Source organism: Podarcis pityusensis (genome assembly GCF_964106645.2).
Source record: "Podarcis pityusensis genome assembly, chromosome: 3".
NCBI classification, from domain to species: Eukaryota; Metazoa; Chordata; class Lepidosauria; order Squamata; family Lacertidae; genus Podarcis; species Podarcis pityusensis.
The window spans coordinates 83294696-83314448 of record NC_138026.1 but is presented as its reverse complement, the minus strand read 5'-3'; the positions used below and the strand labels follow the sequence as shown (position 1 = coordinate 83314448).

Sequence of the window (19753 nt, the reverse complement as noted above, 5' to 3'; positions counted from 1 at the left end):
AATAAAATGTTCAAAACAAGTTCTCTTCCCTCCCTGCTTACCCGTGCTCACCTCTATATTCTCTCTTTAGTTTCCCCTATCGTAGCCTCTTTATTCTTTGCCATTTTTTTTCCTTTGGGTACTTTCACAGAGCCAACACTGGCGTCAAGCCCAGGGCTTACTTTGTGCCAGATGTATTCAGTAAACATGCATCAAGATGGCAATTGGATAGTGAGATGATGGTGAAGTTCATACTGGGATTTTCCAGTAAATCTTATTCTATTTCCCCCATTTCCGACTTCTCTTTCTTAAGCTCTTATTTTCTCTTCTCCCCTCTTTTCTTCTCTTTTGAATATAATTTCTACGGAATAATAACCTCTGATTGTAATACTCTAAGCTTTATGATGATATTAATATTCTGAGCTGTGCACTGAGATTCAAGGGGTTCAAAAGATTAATAGTACTAAGGTCTTCTACAAAAATGTTGCAGACCTCCTGGCCCTCCAGATGTTTTTGGACTCCAACTCCTATCTGGCACAGCCAGCAGGACCAGTTAGTAGGGATGGTGGGAGTTGTTCAACAACAACTGGAAGGCCATGGGCTCCTCATTCCTGCTCTAAACCAAGAAATATACTCTTCAAGACTATTCAAGGTTAATTAACGCAATTCATAGAATAGTAGGCCAAATGCTGGTATCACACTCTTCCCAGATCGAAGAGCACACAGAGTAACAATTTCAGGCATCATATATTCCCATTCACAATGTCCAGTCCCTACAGCAGCAGGATCAACAGCAGCAGATTCCAATTCATCTCTCAAAGTTGTATGTACATAAAGCTGATGCTTTGTCAACTGCAGTGATACCAGTACGCTTCATAGAACAATTCAATCCACTGAAGAGAACCTCGTTCAAAAGAGTCAGATTTGGACTGGACCCATTGTACTTCAAAAGCAACTTTGTCTAATTTATGTGAATTAACATGCTTAATAAAAAACACCCACACCCCCAGGATAAGCCCTAAACCATTTGCCCAATAAGTTAAATCACCAATGGCAAACAGCAGATGTTTCTTAATTAGGAACTCTCTCCTATAGTAAACGTTTGTATTCAGACATAAGTTCTAAAACATGATTGGGTTACCAACTAATTCACTTACCAATAATATTTACATTTCTTACCTGTGTCCCTATAGTTTCCTGAAAGCATCGCCCAAGCTGGGTTTTAGCAGAAATAGGGTACACATGCGAAATAGGATGCTGGTGAGAGTAGGTTGAAGGCACTTTCTGGGTCTTCTGAAATGGTAGACTTTGATAAGAAACCTGGGAATGTCCTGATTGGGATGGCTTTGCCTTCTGTCCTGTTGATGTGCTATCAATCCTTGAAACCTGGTGAAAGTGCACTGAAGCTTCGGGGGGATGTTTCACATGGATGTTCACAATGTTAGGAGGAAATTTCACTGTAGAAAGAAACAGAAGGGGAAATATAGAAAATCTCCAAACAAGGAAGGTTGTTGTTAAACTCCGCCAATACAAAAAAATTAGGGGATGAAGTGGACTGGCCCAGGGGCAGCAATAACAAAAAAGATGAAGTGGATCCCCACTGTGACAGTGAGGAAGCAGGTGTGTTCCTAGATCAAACTTCCTCAACCTCGGCCCTCCAGATGATTTTGGCCTACAACTCCCATGATCCCTAGCTAGCAGGACCAGTGGTCAGGGATGATGGGAATTGTAGTCTCAAAACATCTGGGGGGCCGAGGTTGAGGAAGCCAGTCCTAGATGCATGAATCTACAGAGACTCTTTTGGGATTGGAGTGTGAAATTTGGAAGCTCTGATTCACAGCCAGAGGAGGGGTGCAAAGAAAAATGGATGGGCTCCCATTTGTCATTTGAACCTGTCATTTGAGCCCCAAAGTAGCTGTTGATCTACCTGAACTGAGAACTCTGTCAAATCCCAAAACAAAGAGAAAAATAGCACTAGCTACACGAAAGAGCAGGGATGGCTACTCTCAGGGCCGTCTTAAGCATATCTGGCGCTGTAGTGCAAGGATCCCTCCGGTGTCTTAAGCATATCTGGTGCCGTGGTGCAAGGATCCCTCCGGCGCCCCCTACCCCCACCCCCACGTTTCCCTCTGGGCGGGCAGCGGCTAGAGGGCGGCTCCTCCGGTGGCACAAAGGCTCCAGGTGCGGCACAGCATGGCGGAGGCAGGAGAGGGTGGCGAGCTGATGCCTGGAGGAGCCGCATCCAGCCTCTGCCTCTTCCCTGGCACCCTCCAGAACTTGGTGCCGTGGCACCCCGAACCACTAGCCTCTATGGCTAAGACGCCCCTGGCTACTCTAAAAAAAATGGTTTTGTGATTAGCAGCCTTAATATTCACTGGGAGAGCAGGATTATTTTAATCAACAGCTGCTGACTTGCTTTAAAAATTCAGTGTTAAGTATAGACTCTTCTCTGGGTAATATTGTAGCTTCAGTCTTGCATACAAAAATGACATCACAGCTGTCAACTAGCAGCTATAATCTAAGTGCCCTTTTGACCTACCATGACCATCCAGCAATGTTCAACCAATTTTAAATGATCAAAGCAAATATGGTGCTTTCACATGGTCTCTCTTATATATCCCTGGATTCCTATCTGACAACCAAGATAATAAAAAGGCAAACAGAAGGAAAATATATTTTCTAAAAAGAGACAGGGATAACATCTCGGATGTCAGTTCCATTTTGAAAGTGAGATTTTTTTCCGCTTCAGAATGAATGAAAATACCTTATCAAACAGCCTTTCAAGAACTGTTCCTTTTAATTCTCTGAACTTTCTAAGGAAAATAGTATTCTGTCATTCAGATAGGCTCAGAATTTCAGCTATGTTTAAAGCTATGTGGACAGATGTTATGACTGTCTCTGGTAGTCTGGCAGCCAAAATTTAAAAAAGTAAAACCACAGCCAATAGGGAAAATCATTTACCTTTTACTCCTTGCTGCCCAGGCATAGTCAGTGGTAAAGTATGCGTGGAATGGATGACATGCGATCCCACCGCCTTGTTTGCTTGCTGAGGATTATGATAAAATTTTGGAGCGCTGCCACTCTGTACTGGGATCTGACAAAGTTTACCAGTGTAATTAGGAGGGCACTGGCACTTATCTCTTGAACTACACTGGCCTCCATTCATGCAAGGAAGGTGGCAAATAACTGAAAGAAGAAAGAAAAACAGAGAGAGATTGATGTTAATTTCTCTTCAGTCACATTTTTAGTACTGTCACCTATTCAATCATCCTGTTTAATGACTGACAGGCATATCCTGCCTTGTGTAACTTTTACCATTTGCCAGAATGAATCTTTTTTACTTGAAACATAATTTTCAGTGCCTAGCAAAACATAGCATGTCATATACAGTGGTACCTCGGGTTACATATGCGTCAGGTTACATACGCTTCAGGTTACAGACTCCGCTAACCCAGAAATAGTGCTTCAGGTTAAGAACTTTGCTTCAGGATGAGAACAGAAATTGTGGTCTGGCAGCGTGGCAGCAGCAGGAGGCCCCATTAGCTAAAGTGGTGCTTTAGGTTAAGAACAGTTTCAGGTTAAGAACGGACCTCCGGAACGAATCAAGTACTTAACCACTGTACCACTGTATTCATGGAATGTTACATTTGCAATAATTCTACAAGGCATTATATACTGTACCTAACTTTCAGAGACTCCAGTGCCAAGTACACTTATTTTGAAGTAAGCACCATTGAAACAATCACCCATTCAAGCACTTGCATCTCAGGATATGATTGTTGGACAGAGACTGCATGGCCGAATGCATAGTAAAATTGCTAATTTGAGATATAAGAAGCAAGTCTTTGAATTTTACCTGTACCGTAATGACTGAGAAATATGTAGCAAGTGCTTAATAGCACTGCTTAATACTAGGGTTTTATCCCTTTTAGGAGATTGGGGGGGGGGGGCAATATTGTGGCGGTCCTGAATCCCATAGTTCAGGAGCAAGTTGTGCAAATATAGAGAACCAGCATGTGAGAAAGCAGAGAGAACATGGAGAGCAAGTGCACACCAGTGTCTCTCTGCTACTATAAAAGGCCAGTATCTAATGAAGAATGTGCATGTTTTCTACTAAGAGGAGAATTCCAACTGAGACACATAATTCACTAGACTTATAAAAAGACTGGTGTAATAAACTATTGGATAGGCTGCATAGCAGAAATATTTTTTGAAAATATGCACATATTGCCATATATGTACTATTAGATCTTTAAGATATGTCAAACCCAAATGATTTTAAAGTCAGGACTGCAAATATTTATTTATTAGATTGATATTATTACCAAATGTAACAGCAAGTGTACTAAATATAGACCCAACGGCCATCCTATTTTTCTTCTTATTCTGGACATGAATGAAAATAGCACAAAGTGGTTGAACAATGGATGATCACAAAAGTACTCAGTACAGCAATCATCACTTCTTTTGGTTTTGTTTTTTTGCAAGTAGACAGGCATCATATCCTAACAAAGAACCGGCGGTCCATTTGCATTAAATTTTGCTAGAATTTGCAGCCTTAGTTCAATCATTCTCATTTTAAGATTTATTTCACTGACAAATAAGGTGGGCTGAAGCAGCTCCCTTAGGAGGCAGAAGCCGAAGAGTGTCCATTGCCACAAGGGCCCCCCAACCACCCCTAGCAAAGAAGCAGTGCCAGCAGCAGAACCAGTTTTTGGTGAGGTCTCATGGAGCAATCTTCCAGTGGCCTCCCAGGAGCCTTTTAGCTGTTCAGGGTGAGTGTGGGTCCCACCCCCTAGGCCAGGTGGAAATGGGCATTGCAGCAGGGAGTGGCCTTCCTTCTAGCATTCACGGCAGCAGCAACTGCTGGGCCATGGTTATAAATTTCAGCTGGAGAATAGCATGCAGATAATGCTTAAGAGGTAGCTAATAGCACATATTATCCTCCCAAAACAATTTCAAGGCATGTGGCTTCTATATATGCTAGGCAGAGGGCCTTCTCCATAGTGGTGCCCAGCCTGTGGAACACCCTCCCATCAGATGTCAAGGAAATAAACAACTATCTGACTTTTAGAAGACATCTGAAGGCAACCCTGTATCAGGAATTTTTTAAATGTCTAATGCTTTACTTATTTTTTACGTGCTGTAAGCCACCCAGAGTGGGCTTGGTCTTCTTCTTCTTCTTCTTCTTCTTCTTCTTCTTCTTCTTCTTCTTCTTCTTCTTCTCTGCTCTCATCTCCCCTAAAGCCCATTTCTACCTGCAGCCATCCATGTAAGTGGCTGCTTGTAATGTAACCACGTGGGCAGAGTGCCATGTGGTAAGCCATCAATGCATCTAAAGAATTAGCAGGGAACACCCACCTATGGCCAAGAGGAAATCTAATTATCAGTGATGCAAGGCTTTTGGCTTCAGAAACTACTGAAGGCGAAACCTTTTTTAAAAATACCCATGCTGTCCTTGTATGCTCTGAATATTCATTGCGCTTAATGAAGCATTCAGTGAAATTAAAAAGCTTTCACAGCTTTAAACTATTAGGTCCAATTAAAGCCTCTCTCGCCAGTTCTGTTTCTGTGAAACCAACACAACCACCGAAGTTTAAGTATTATACTTTAGTTATTGTTCAGCCACTAAGTTAACAGATCAGGTCAGAATTGACAATGGAGCGCACAATGAAGACTTAATGCAGAAGAAGGGGGAGCAAAGAAGAAAAGCAGTATTAGGGGGCAACTTGTGACTAATAGTCTAATTTAAATGTTGAACAAAATGGCAGGAAGCCATCTTGGTTCATTAACAGGAAAATGTGAAAGTAAGAGGAGGTCCTTTATTATACCAACTAAATATCACAAAAAATGAGCAACCCTTCCAGCTAATCACACTAGATGTTAAGCAAAAAACAAAAGTGGACAGAAATAGAGCAGGGTAAAAGTCTGAAGTTTGTAAAAATGGAATGAAGAAAGCGTTACACAAACTTCATTAGGTTATGTCACCTTCCCTAACATGGTGTGCTCCAGATGTTTTCAACTGCAGTTCAGATTTAGCTAATGTGACCTATTGTTATAGATAATGGGACCTGTAGTTCAAAACATCTAGAAGTCACCAGGTTAGCAAATCATGGGTTAGGCCATCTTTGAGGCCACAAGATTTCAAATATTACAGCAAAATAGCTACTTTCCCCTTTGAAATTTAGAAAGCCAGCACTTGTTTGATTCTGCTTCCATTATTGTATTCCTTCCCCCCCTGCTCCTTCCTAGCAAAGCAGGATATGTAGGGATAGCAAGAAGGGAAGAGACTCATCAGAGTTCCAGGTGTGTTTCATGCACCCAATGCATATAGCAGGCGCATCCAACAGGTAGATCATGGGCCCCCTGCAAAGAAGCTCAACAAGTTTGGTTCCCCTAAAAAAAGCTCAACAACTTGGACCCAAAAAAGGCGGGTAGATCACTGCCAGTTTTTAACTCTGTGAGTAGATCGCAGTCTCTTGGGAGTTGGCCACCTCTGGAATATAGGATATGTCCAGCACTACCTTACTCCTGTGAAAATGGATTTTCCCGCCTTCATTTTAGCAGCGCTTTGCAATGCGCTTTGAAGTACCAACTTCAGAACTTCAAATCACCTTCCATCTTAAGTCATTGTGAAGCCAGGTGACTGACAGATTGGAACCCTGACCATTTGTCAAATTTGGCACACAAGAGTAATCCTGATAAGGATCTGGATTGTGGAGTGAAAATGTTCCTCCACCTCTAAACAGAGCAATGTGTGAATGATAGCACCATGTTTTATGGTCTGGCTTTCCATTCAGGTGCTTACTGTTAATGTGCCATAGCACTAGGCTCTCTAGAGTCTCTGAATCTGAATAATCTACTGTTAACAACATATCTTGGTTTTAAAATAGCCTAGCAAATATATGCTTTAATGCATTAATCTGAAACATTAGAAAGTTAAAAGCAAATGTATGAAGTTAGATTATCCAAGTTATCAGAGAGATTTACAATTGGCAGAACAAAAATAGCAGCCTGCTTTATCATGCTTGTCCTCACTGCAAAGGTGAGCATGCACCTTACAAATCCATAAAACAGATTTTGGGTAATTCACCATGGCAAATGGTAGTATTTTTATCAGTTATTTGTCAGAATGGTTCTTGTGTTTGGATTTGTGTTATTCAAACTTGGCATGGATTTCAGCATCTAGGAAAACGTTTGCAAAACAAGTCAGAACTGGTAGAATATTTCATTTGAATCCAACCTCACATAGAACTGTAACTTTCAATATAAGACAGTCAACAGTTTTACTTTTGTTTCATTTGCTTTATCCAACACAGATCACCAGGTACATTATATGCAAATATAAACTATTGCACAGTAAAGTTCATTTCTCTTCTCTTTGTGTATGGGTTTGCTATGAACACAGGATAAGTTACCAGTGCCACTAGATTAGGAATTAAATTAGGAACTAAATTTAGAAAGGTGTCTGCTAGGGCGTTGAGAAATCCCATAAGGTAGTTAAAAAATACTATCCATGTACGGTAACTATGAATGTGAGAATGCTACAGGAAAGTTTGCTTCAACAAAACATTAGCTATGGAATGAATCACTATTCAATGTGATAAAAAAAATTCCTAGAACAATAATTAGTTTAGGCTAGTAAGACACTCTGATGCATAATAAACTATGGAGCTGGATACCTTCTAGACATGCCCATGCTAAAACAAGGGATTACATTACTTTAATCATATTCTCCTATGGCATAAAGTCCCTGAAACTCTGTGTGGATCAGGCGGGGTGGTGGTGTCAGAAAGTGTGTGCGGATGTCCCGCTTTCCCGTCCCCAAAGTTGGACAGTATGCTATATTTTTAAGTGTTTTTTGAATACGTCCACTTCTTTCATGTTTTGAAATGGCAACACACTGGGTATAGCAGGCGAAATCTGCATCATACCTATTTATGTCCAATGTTGGATAGACCACAAATAGCTCGGTGGTATAGCACATCCTTTGCATGAGAAGGTCTTAGTTACAAACTCTGGCATCTTTAGTTAAAGAGGTCAGGTAGGACCCTGGAATTAGTAAGAATAGAGCATCCAGCAATCTGGATGGACAAAGAGTGTGAACTGGTGTTCTATTCAAAGTACCAACAAAGAGTTCAATTCTTTATTTAAATTTTTGAAGTAACACTTGACTGGGGCAGAAGTGGTTAATATATGTATGGGGTAATTCAGCTTAAGCGGTTAATGTGCATAACCACCAGCCATTGTGGACATTCAACGGGTCACAGGAAGAATGTGAACATACTGATTGGGAAATGTGCACAATTTCCTTTTAATTGATGGATGCACATTCTCCATGAAACCTTGTGAATGTGTACAACAGCCAGTTATTATGTACATTAACCGCTCAACTTTCATTCCCCTTAACACACACATTGTTCAGCTGGATGAATTCCATATACTGTATTGTATAATACTAGATAACTCCGTTATGATTGGCGAATTATATACTATATAAAAAAAAAATTAGATGGGGAGTTTTTTTTTTGCTTTTGGCAGTATAACTAGTCTTATGGCAATGTAGGGGCAGGATGGACAAAGAAACAATTATATTATGAAAACTAAGCACCAAGTGTCTGGCACTAGTTGCCAAAAAAGTTTTAAAGCCTTGTCCCGCTTTTACACAAATACTTCTACAAGCTGTTTTGTCTGACTTTATGCGTCCTCTTAATCTGCTTTCCCTGGCACAGAACCCCTTTTATGTCATCACACTCCCCCTTCCCCCATGCTATTTGAAATATATGCTTGACTAGCTAAGGTATTGACATATCAGCAGCAACCAAATCATTCTGCAGATATCACAGTTTTATTATTGTCCCTTGAACTCTGTTGGATTCCATATAAACTATGGAACAACAGAAAAAGACATAGGTGCTCTGTTACAGGCAAAATGGAAGAAATGCAAATAAAGCGGGAAAATGCATGGTTCGGCCTCCCATTTCCCAGGAATATAATCTGGCACTCATTTTCTTTCTCCTGTACCTAATACTGACATTTTAAAGGCAATTTCCTTAAAGAACATTTTAGTGCAACAATCTGCTGTTGGAACGTTTCTTGTATATGAATGCTGCAGTAAAAGTGTGTTGGCTTCCATACAAGTCACATCCACTTTTTTGGCTAATGAGTTTTCTGTAACTCCTATATGATAACCACTGTTTTAATAGAAAAAAGGCATTGGGCTCAATATAGTACACAGTTACAGATATTTGTTTCAACAAGTTTTAAATTCTTAGACCATCCTGGATAGTCCCTTTAATCATGTATGACAAATAAGATTTATTTCCTCTTGCTCTTTTAATTCATACTTGTAACTACCAGTGCCTGGCATGCTCTGGTCCATGGGGTCACGAAGAGTCGGACACGACTAAACAACAACAACAACAACTATCTTACTACAGTGGTACCTTGGGTTACATACGTTTCAGGTTACATACGCTTCAGGTTACAGACTGCACTAACCCAGAAATAGTACCTCGGGTTAAGAACTTTGCTTCAGGATGAGAACAGAAATCCTGCTCCGGTGGCGCGGCAGCAGCAGGAGGCCCCATTAGCCAAAGTGGTGCTTCAGGTTAAGAACAATTTCAGGTTAGGAACGGACCTCCGGAACGAATTAAGTACTTAACCCGAGGTACCACTGTATATGATATTTGCTTACAAGAAGCTTGTAAGGTGGGCTATGGTCAGAGATAGTGAATTTCTCACTGCTACTCAATGAGGAGCTTTACAACTGAGTGGTACCGTATTTTTCGCTTCATTAGACGCACTTTTTTCCTCCTAAAAAGTAGGGGGAAATGTGAGTGCGTCTTGTGGAGCGAATGGCGCTGCGCAGCTCTCCCTCTCTGTGCAGTGCCTGTCCTGCAACGCTGGAGGAGGAACAGAAGGGACTCCTTCTGTTCCTCTTCTGGCTTTGCAGCAACGCGCCTGTCCTGGAAGCCGGAGGAGGAACAGAAGGGTCTCCTTATGGTTCTTCTCCAGCTTTGCTGAAGGGGCGCTGCGCCTTCTCCCTCTCTGCGCAGCACCTTTCCTGTGAAGTAGAGGTGCTGCGCAGAGAAAGAGAACTGCGCAGCGCCCCTTCAGCGACGCGCCTGTCCTGGAAGCCAGAGGAGGAACAGAAGGGTCTCCTTCTGTTCCTTCTCCAGCTTCGCTGAAGGGGCGCTGCGCTTTCTCCCTCTCTGCGCAGCGTCTCTCCTTCACAGGATGGAAGGAGGGACGCTGCACGGAGAGGGAGAAAGCGCAGCGCCCCTTCAGCGACGCACCTGTCATGCGAAGCCAGAGGAGGAACAGAAGAGAGTCCTTCTGTTCCTCCTCCCGCTTCGCGGCCTCCTGGAAGCCGGAGGAGGAACAGAAGGGTCTCCTTCTGTTCCTTCTCCAGCTTTGCTGAAGGGGTGCTGAGCAGTTCACCCTCTCAGAGAGGGAGAATTGCGCAGCGCCCCTTCAGCGACGCGCCGTCCTGGCTTCTGCCTTAGCTGTGCGCAGCCTCTTCGAGCTGGGGGAGCCTTCATCCCACTGCCCTGAAGAGGCTTGGCGCGGTTATCCCAGAAGTCAGAACAGCCACACGGTATTCCAGAAGCCAGATACCTCTTGCTGTTCTGGCTTCTGGGATTCAGAATAATTTTTTCTTGTTTCCCTCCTCCCAAAACTAGGTGCACCTTATGGTCTGGTGCGTCTTTGGGAGGAGTGAAAAATACGGTAATTTAAAACTGAAGATGGAAACAAGTGTAATATTAAAAAAGGACTTGTAGAGTTCCCAGCTACTACGTGAGCCTGATTTCCTACCAGCTGATCAACAGAAATGACAGATAAATATCCTAGTTAAACAATCTCTCCCCACACCATACATGTTTCAGATACTCATTCATCACACTAATTAAAGAGAAAAACAGAAACCTTTATTTAATGTGCAAAACTGCTTGGGGAGAAGGTTCCACAAAGATATCACAGGTATAAGTCAATCAGTGCTGTGCTTGGCTAGGATCTGATGCAAACCTATGTTTGTCAGAGCATGAACCTGGACAGGAAAGGAACACCTGACTGAATGCAGTGAGGGTAATTCCAAATCAGCTCCATTGCTGTTGAGATGCTATGCTTGACTTAAGTCTCAGTTTCCTCTGTGAAAGCCCAGAACTTAAATTATTCCACAACAGTGGCTTTCTCTTTCCATCCTTGGAATCATTTAAGTTAGACAAACTGATGAGCAATCAATGGCTTTTAATTAAATAACATCTCCTTGTACATAGGTACCCATGCGTACTGGATGCTGAGGACATAGCTACTTCATGCTCTACTTGGATGGAAGGATTATAGAAGCCAAGAGTAGAGCCAAGAGTTTAAGCCATATGGGACCTGGATCAATGAGGAAAACAAAAACAAACTGCAAGCAGCCAACAATGGATGGAAAAAGAGAGCATATTGCTAGAATCATTAAGACCACCAACAAAAATATATTTAAATACATTTGAAGAAGGAAACCATCTAGGAAGATGGTTGTACCTTTGGACAAAGGACTCAAAAAGCTATGCTAAACAAGGAATAAGAGGTTGCAGAGAAGCTGAATGAATTACCGGTATTTGTATCTGAACTCACAGCAGGAGATATAGGGCAGACCCTACCGGGATTGCTACCGTGGAGGGGCGAGGGAGGTATGGTGGTGGGGGCAGATGTTATAGGCGAAGGGGATCGAGATACGGATATGCTCGTACCCCTTCCAATCTGCGCCCCATCCCGAGGGACGAGGGTAGGGTGAGCAAGGATTACTCACCTCCGTCACTGGTGCTGTGCAATGCCAGGTCTATAGGCAACAAAACCGCCACTCTGCGAGATTTCTTTACCTCGCAGGGGGTTGACCTGGCTTGTGTGACGGAGACCTGGGTACGCGAAGGGGCAACAGTTACCTTACGAGAGATGGCACCCCCGGGTTTCTCCGTCCTCCACCAGTCACGGACTGTGGGCCGGGGGGGAGGGGTGGCATTATTAATCCGGGAAGATTGTCCTTTCAGGGCTCTACCATCGCCATCGATCCCCGGCATTGAATGTGTTGGCCTAGTGTGGGGCTCTGAGGTGAGCTTGGCTGTCTGGCTGGTGTACCGGCCACCTAGCGCACCAGCAGCCACCCTGTCAGGCCTACTGGAGGCGGTGGCCGGCTGGGCCTTGGAGTTCCCTAACCTATTGGTATTGGGGGACTTCAACATCCATGCTGATGCCACTCCCTCCTCACAGGCTCTGGACCTGGTGTCTTCCATGGCAACACTAGGGCTCTCCCAGTTTGTTTCAGGCCCCACACATCAAGCAGGCCACACGCTGGATTTGATCTTTGGCGTAGGTATAGATGTGATCATGTCTCCTTCAATTAAGGTGCCATGGTCTGATCACTACGCTCTGAAAGCCAGGATTGACTTTCCACCCCCACCCTGCTTAGGTGGCGAGCCGATTTGGGCTCGCCCGCAGAGGCTGATGGACCCTGATAGATTCCGTCAAGCCTTGCGGGACCTTGCTCCCCCTGGCGACTCATTGACTGAGCTTGTTGAGGGCTGGAATACCCAGCTCCTGGCAGCCATAGATGAGATCGCACCTAAGCGCCCTCTGCGACTCCGCAGAAACCGGGCTCCCTGGTTTACCGAGGAGCTTCGGAAAATGAAGCGGGACCTCAGACGGCTAGAGCGAGTATGGCGGGGTGCCCGTGACGGAGCCTCAAGAACATCTTATAGGGTTTTTATGAAAACCTATGAGATGGCGGTGAAGGCCGCTAAGAAGTCTTACTTCTCGGCCTCCATTGCATCCGCTAGCTCTCGCCCGGCGCAATTATTTAGTATAATTAGGTCTTTAACGTCCCTTGAAGGACAGCCAAATTTAAATAACAATCTGACACACAGCTGTGAGGAATTTGCGAGCTTTTTTGCGGAGAAGGTCCTGTTGCTCCGCCATGACGTCCCTGCCAATTTGGATACAATAAAGGAACTGGAGGCCCCTCGACTGTCCTCGGGTCCAGTATTGGACCACTTTGATCGGATATCCCCAGCCGATGTGGACAGACTCCTCCGAGCTGGAAAGCCCACCACCTGTCCTCTTGACCCGTGCCCGTCTTGGCTGATTAGAGCGTGTCCAGACGAGGTGCGGGCCCCCCTGGGGGATATCATCAATTTGTCCCTTGGCACCGGGATATTTCCAGGGGAATTGAAGGAGGCAGTGGTGCGCCCGCTCTTAAAGAAAACATCATTAGATCCCTTAGATCTATCCAATTACCGCCCGGTTTCGAATCTTCCATTCCTGGGTAAGGTGATTGAGAGAGCGGTTGCTGAACAGCTTGGTAGGTTTCTGGATGAAACATCGGCTCTGGATCCATTCCAGTCTGGCTTCCGCGCTGGTCATGGGACCGAGACGGCTCTGGTCGCCCTAACAGATGATCTCCGCAGGCAGCTGGATCGAGGCGGGTCGGGGCTGCTGATTCTTCTAGACCTGTCAGCAGCCTTCGACATGGTTGATCACGAACTCCTGGACCACCGCCTTGCCGACGTGGGGATCCAGGGCACAGTCCTTCAATGGCTGCGCTCGTTTCTCTCTGGTCGGGGACAGAGGGTGGCGCTTGGGGGGGAATTGTCATCCCGCCACTCCTTGGTGTGTGGAGTGCCTCAGGGTGCGATACTCTCCCCGATGCTTTTTAACATCTTTATGCGCCCCCTCGCCCAGCTTGTCCGGAGTTTTGGGCTGGGTTGCCATCAGTATGCCGATGACACCCAACTCTATCTGTTGATGGATGGCCATCCTGACTCGGCCCCAGACACACTGACCAGATGTCTGGAAGCTGTGGCTGGATGGTTATGCGGAAGCCGATTGAAGTTAAATCCTTCGAAGACAGAGGTCCTCTGGCTGGGACGGGACGATATGGGATTGGGGGGGCAACTCCCATCTCTTGCGGGGGTGCAATTAGTGCCAGCACCGTCCGTTAAGAGTCTGGGTGTAATCTTCGATACCTCCCTCTCTATGGAGGCGCAGATTACAGCTATAACAAAGGCGGCATTTTTTCATCTCCGCCAAGCTAAGCAGTTGGCCCCTTATCTCTCTCGCCCTGACCTAGCCACTGTGATCCACGCGACGGTCACCTCCAGACTGGATTATTGTAACTCGCTCTACGTGGGGCTGCCCTTGAGACTGACCCAGAAACTCCAGCGGGTGCAGAATGCCGCGGCAAGACTCCTTATGGGGTCTTCGCTGCGAGATCACATTCATCCGGTACTATACCAGCTGCACTGGCTCCCGGTGGAGTACAGGATCAGGTTTAAGGTGCTGGTTTTAACCTTTAAAGCCCTATACGGCCTAGGACCCTCGTACCTACGGGACCGCCTCTCCTGGTATGCCCCACAGAGGAACCTACGGTCTGCAAATAAAAACATCCTGAAGGTCCCAGGCCTCAGAGAGGTTAGGCTGGCCTCAACTAGAGCCAGGGCTTTCTCAGCTGCGGCTCCAATCTGGTGGAACGCTCTGTCACAAGAGACTAGGGCCCTGCGGGACCTGACATCTTTCCGCAGGGCCTGCAAGACAGAGTTGTTCCGCCAGGCCTTTGGTCAGGGCCCAGCCTGACTCCCACCTCCGGCAACCTGCACAGAACTTTGCTTAACGGTTGCCATTAATTTGATTTTAATTAATTTTTATAATGAAATGTTTTAGAATGTTGGATTATTTGATTGTTTGATTATTTGTTTGTTGTTAGCCGCCCTGAGCCTGGCTTTGGCTGGGGAGGGCGGGATATAAATAAAATTTATTATTATTATTATTATTATTCTATCTGAACTAACTTTCCCAAGAAAGGAGATTGGGCAACTAAGGCAAATAGTTGTGACAAAAGATTAAGTCCTACACCTTAGTGACAAATTAAAAACAAATCACCAGGTCCAAATGGCATCCATCTAAAAGTTACTGAAGAACTCAAATGTAAAATTGCTGAACTTACAACAAAAACATGTAACTTTCCCAAGATTGGCTTCTGTTACTTCAGACCAGAAAGTGGCCAATACAACACCCATTTAAAAACAAAAAAGGGGATTGGGGGAGATCTATGAAATAACAGGCTGGTTAGCTTAATGTTTGTTCTAAATAAACTGGTGAAAAGTATAAAGATAAAATAAACATGCATATAAAAGAAGTCTTGCTGAAGAAGAACCACCAGAGTGGAATTCATTGCCGCTGGATGTAGTAAAGGCCATCAAATTGGGCGACATTAAAAGAGCCTTAGGGTACAGCTATCAATGGCTTCTAGCCATTATGACTGGGTCCTACCTCCAGTACCAGAGATGATATGCCTCTGAATGCCAGTTGCTAGGAAACATAAATTCGGAGAGTGCTTTTGTGCTTCTGCCCTGTTTGTGGGCTTCCCATAGAGGCTGCACACTGTAAGAACGCAATGCTGAAGTAGGTGGGTATAATCCTGCAGGGCTCTTATTTTCTTATGGCAGAAGCACAAGCAGGAATGAGTACAAGAGTCACCAAAAGAGCTAGAGGACAGAAATCAGTCAGGCTATAATGGAAACATAAATAGGAAGAGTTGCAGCAGGGACTGAGGCAGGCATCCCCAAACTCGGCCCTCCAGCTGTTTTGGGACTACAACTCTCATCATTCCTAGCTAACAGGACCAGTGGTCAGGGATGGTGGGAACTGTAGTCCCAAAACAGCTGGAGGGCCGAGTTTGGGGATGCAAGCAAAGAATAATCTTGTTACTTCCCCAAAAGGTTAACTCAGAACTTAGTATTATAAGTAGTTAAGGCCAGAAGGAGTCAGACCAAAGTGACTGGGGGGAATTAGAGCTCAACAGAAAGTAGATAAAAGGGGAAAGTGTGTTATATGACTTTTGCTCTTAAGTAGAAGATATAGGGAAGCAGCAAGACACATGATCACTAACCCTAAGATCAGGCTTCCTCAACCTCGGTCCTCCAGGTTTGAGATTACAGGTTTGAGACTACAATTCCCATCATCCCTGACCACTGGTCCTGCTAGCTAGGGATCATGGGAATTGTAGGCCAAAAAACATCTGGAGGGCCAAGGTTGAGGAAGCCTGCCTAAGATGTTCAGTTCAAGAGCAGCAAGTCATACTGTTTTTGCCTTATAAAGTCTAAAGAGAATGAATAAGTACTTCACTGTATCAGCCCTACATTGTTCAAACTTGCTAGAATATATTAAATCAGAAAAGACTTATGAGCAAGAATGAGTCATACAATCACAAATGTTAGCTGGGAAATTCAGCATTTGCAATGCTGTTCCCTTTCTCCATTACACTCTCTAATCCTGTTCCCTGCCACAAATAAATACAATTCTTTTGGAAAGCTAAATCTGAAAGCAAAACAGTCGCATAACATAAACAAATCTTTATTAATACTCTGAACTACCGTACTTCAATCTGTTGACTGAACTTGGGGTGTTTTTGTCCACTCTAAACCGACTGCTGCTATTGTTTTAACACAATACACAATATTATTTTTATATGCCACTCGTAATATGCCCATGGTGATTGAAAGGGGTGGCAAAGATGGGGTGAGGGTATTTATACCAAGACTCCTTAGCCACCATGCACTTGTCTGGAAAACAGCAGTAAAGTGAAAAAATGGAAAGAGCCCTATTGGATCAGACCAAAGATCCATCTAGTCCAGTCTGTTTTATTCTCACAGTGGCCACCAGATGCCTATGTGAAACCCACAAGGAGGACATGAGCACAATGGAACATGTTCCTAAGCAAGTAAAGAATACTGCTTCTGGTGCCAGAGGTAACATACATGCATCATTACTAGTCGCTGAGAGTCTTATCTTCCATGAATTTTTTGAACCCTTAAACAATGTGCTATTTGAAGAAGTACTTCATTTTGTATATCCCGAATCTCCCACTATTCAGCTTCACTTGATGACCCCAGGTTCTAGTATTATAAGAGACAGAAAAACAGCCAGTGGCAGTTTACATAAAGTTAAGTTTCTTTTTATCCCAATATGTATCACTTGACACTTGTTTACACTGAACTGTTTTTGCCATTCTAATACCCATTTCCATAGTTTGGAGAGGTCATTTTGGCTCTGCGTAATCCTTTTTTTTTTCATCCACCTTGAACGATATGGTATCTTTAAACTTGGCTACCTTACTGCTACCCTACATCCAGATGTCTTATGAACCAAAACAAAAAACCCACTGATATTAATTCAGTTTAATGAAGGAAATGTCCTAGTGCTGGCACATGGATTCTTAAGGTTACACATCTTCTCAATACTGTCTCTAAAGGCCTTTTGTTTTCCCTGAAAAATTTTGAGGCAGAAACTAGAGCTGCTCTCTACTCATCCCAGTGCTGGACTTGCTCCAGGTTTCTTATTCCTAGGACTAGTGATCAAAGACCATATTCAGCTTACGAACCCATGCTCCTGGATGCACCATTGTATTCATTAGGTACAGGACCTTGAACTCTAGGAGGTAAATACTGCAGCAGGTGGGCCTCAGAAGTAGCTGCAGCATTTACCTCCTAGAGTTCAAGGTCTTTGATCACTAGTCCTAGGATCAATAGGTAACACCTATTCTGCCTGGCTAGATGGAGTCTAACATATTAGTGGGCTGGACCTTAAAAGTGTGATCCTGGCACTAAGTGGCAATTGAAGACCTAACTCTTCCATTTTCCCCTCACCCAGTCAAGCAATGATGGATCATTATGATCTACAAAATCACTCACCATCCCAGTTTTACCTCTGGGTGCAGTTCTGGTAATGCCCCGCAAGTCGGACTTCTAAACATAAACACGCCTGCATACTGTTTTGTATGCCTGATAAACTTTTCTATATATTGAGCTGATTCCCTTTTAAGTAGTTACAGGGCATACCGTTTCTAAAATATCAAACCTGAGGGCAGGAAGAAAATGGTACTACTTGTTTCAAAAGATTGTGAAATGCAGCTTTACAGAACAAGTAAAAGTATGTCATAGAATCATAGATCTGAAGGGTTAGAAGGAACCCTGAGAGTCATCTAGTTCAACTCCCTGAAATGCTTAAAAACCTCCAATGTCATTCTGTCCTGTAATGTTTCTTCTTGGTTATCAAATATTTTACCTTCTAAGATACCTTATCATTCAGGGCAGTTACACTAAATGTATTAAAACAAAACTATGCTTCACATAGCTGTGACAATTGCCACAGGAATGGAATTTGATTTTTCACACTTGTTACTGGATGTATAGCAGCTCTCATTCATAAGTTCTCCTTATTTTTCAGTTCCTCACACATTGCCACATACCAGAATTATATTTAGGATGCAATCAGTGCAGCATGCCTTTTAAAGCTATCATTATCAAGAAATGTACTATGGTATCAAAGGAATTTGGATCCATACCATGACTCGTCTGTAATTTAATCTAAGGACATGGTTTGGTGTAGCAAGAATGAGCCTTGGGGTCATGCACACTCTCCCCTATGTCTGCAAAAGTGGAATCAGTTCACAGTTCAGTTGCAATTTCCAGTTTTTGTGTGTGCAAACCATACACTGTCCAGTTATTCTGCTATAATATACTATAGTCAGCTGCTAAATTGGAACTCAGGGAAGTACAATGGGAAGAAGCAGCAAGTGAATCTAGATTTCAAATAATACCAGGCTGTGGTTTTCTGTTACATCTAAATCAACACTTTTCTCTTTTGTAGATAATAAGTGCTTGAATCAGAGCACTGGTCACACTCAATCCCCATGCTGAAATGTCAGCTCCATTTCAGATACCGCCAGTCCAGACAGACTAGTAGAATCCAACATGACTGGCACAGCTACAAATGGGCAAGACAGCAATGGTAACTCTAAACTCCCATGCTGAGAAGCATCTCTCCTCTCTGAGGCACCTCCTGCTGTGATTCCTGATTTGCTGCTACTGTTCTGCTAGAAGCAACATCTGGAAGAATCTTTAGAGTGATTGATCTGCGTTTCATACATCCACTTTGCCAGACCAGAGGAATCAGAAATAGCATTTTTTGGGGAAAGATTGTATACTGTAAAAAGACAATTAGGATGCCTCTTTCTACTCTGCCTAACATTATGTTTGTACTTGGAATAGTTTTGCTATTCTAAGGATTATCTGATATTAAGTGAAGAGCTTTAAGAAAGTTTCATGAACTGAATAAAATGACATTGCAAACTGCCCTAATCAGTAACAAGGACATGTAAACTGTATGTCACACTACTCTGAACCATTGTGCTTGAATTTCACTGCAAAGCAAGATGGGTGGAAAACTGAATCTGTGTTAAGTATACACTTCTCTACAGCTAACATTCAATAACCTTTGAAAAACAATCTTATTTTTGGTGTACCATGCTAGCTATGCCACTGAGATTCCTTTTTGGAGAACACAAAATAGCATTCACTGGAATGATAATTGACATTTGTCTTACTTTTGATTTGATTTCTAAGCTTTATGTCTCCTATTTGGACACTTGACACATAATAAATATGTTATGCTCACAACACACTCAAGGCAAAAGTTGAAAACTGGCACCCATTTCACTCACAGGAATGCAGAGTCAAACAATTCCCAGACAATGTCTTGCAGGAACATTTCATTCAAGTCTAACCAGATTTTTCACATTCACTTATGCAAAATTAGAACCACAAACTGAGAGCACTTCCCCCCTCAACCATGACATATTTTCCATCCAATTTGCGAGTTTCTACACAGAGCTATTAACACACAGCGCTGCCACCACCTCCCCCACCACATACAACCTAAACTGTGGGGTTTA

At 43.5% G+C, this 19753-nt stretch overlaps 1 protein-coding gene and 1 long non-coding RNA gene across 13 annotated transcripts in view; one reads left to right on the top strand and one right to left on the bottom strand.

Moving 5' to 3' along the window:
- LTBP1 (latent transforming growth factor beta binding protein 1) overlaps positions 1-19753 on the bottom strand; it is a 189412-nt gene that overhangs the window by 113755 nt on the left and 55904 nt on the right. For all 12 annotated transcript variants that reach the window (XM_080997605.1, XM_080997609.1, XM_080997610.1 and 9 more), the window contains 2 exons: positions 2941-3165; positions 1159-1436 (listed from right to left, as the gene is read on the bottom strand). In XM_080997605.1, coding sequence (XP_080853731.1) covers positions 1159-1436; positions 2941-3165 — 503 coding nt within the window. The remainder of the gene's footprint in view (positions 1-1158; positions 1437-2940; positions 3166-19753) is intronic.
- Positions 15348-19155, top strand: LOC308472718. Its single transcript, XR_013983666.1, has 2 exons — positions 15348-15427; positions 18739-19155. It is a non-coding gene; the product is annotated as an uncharacterized lncRNA (long non-coding RNA).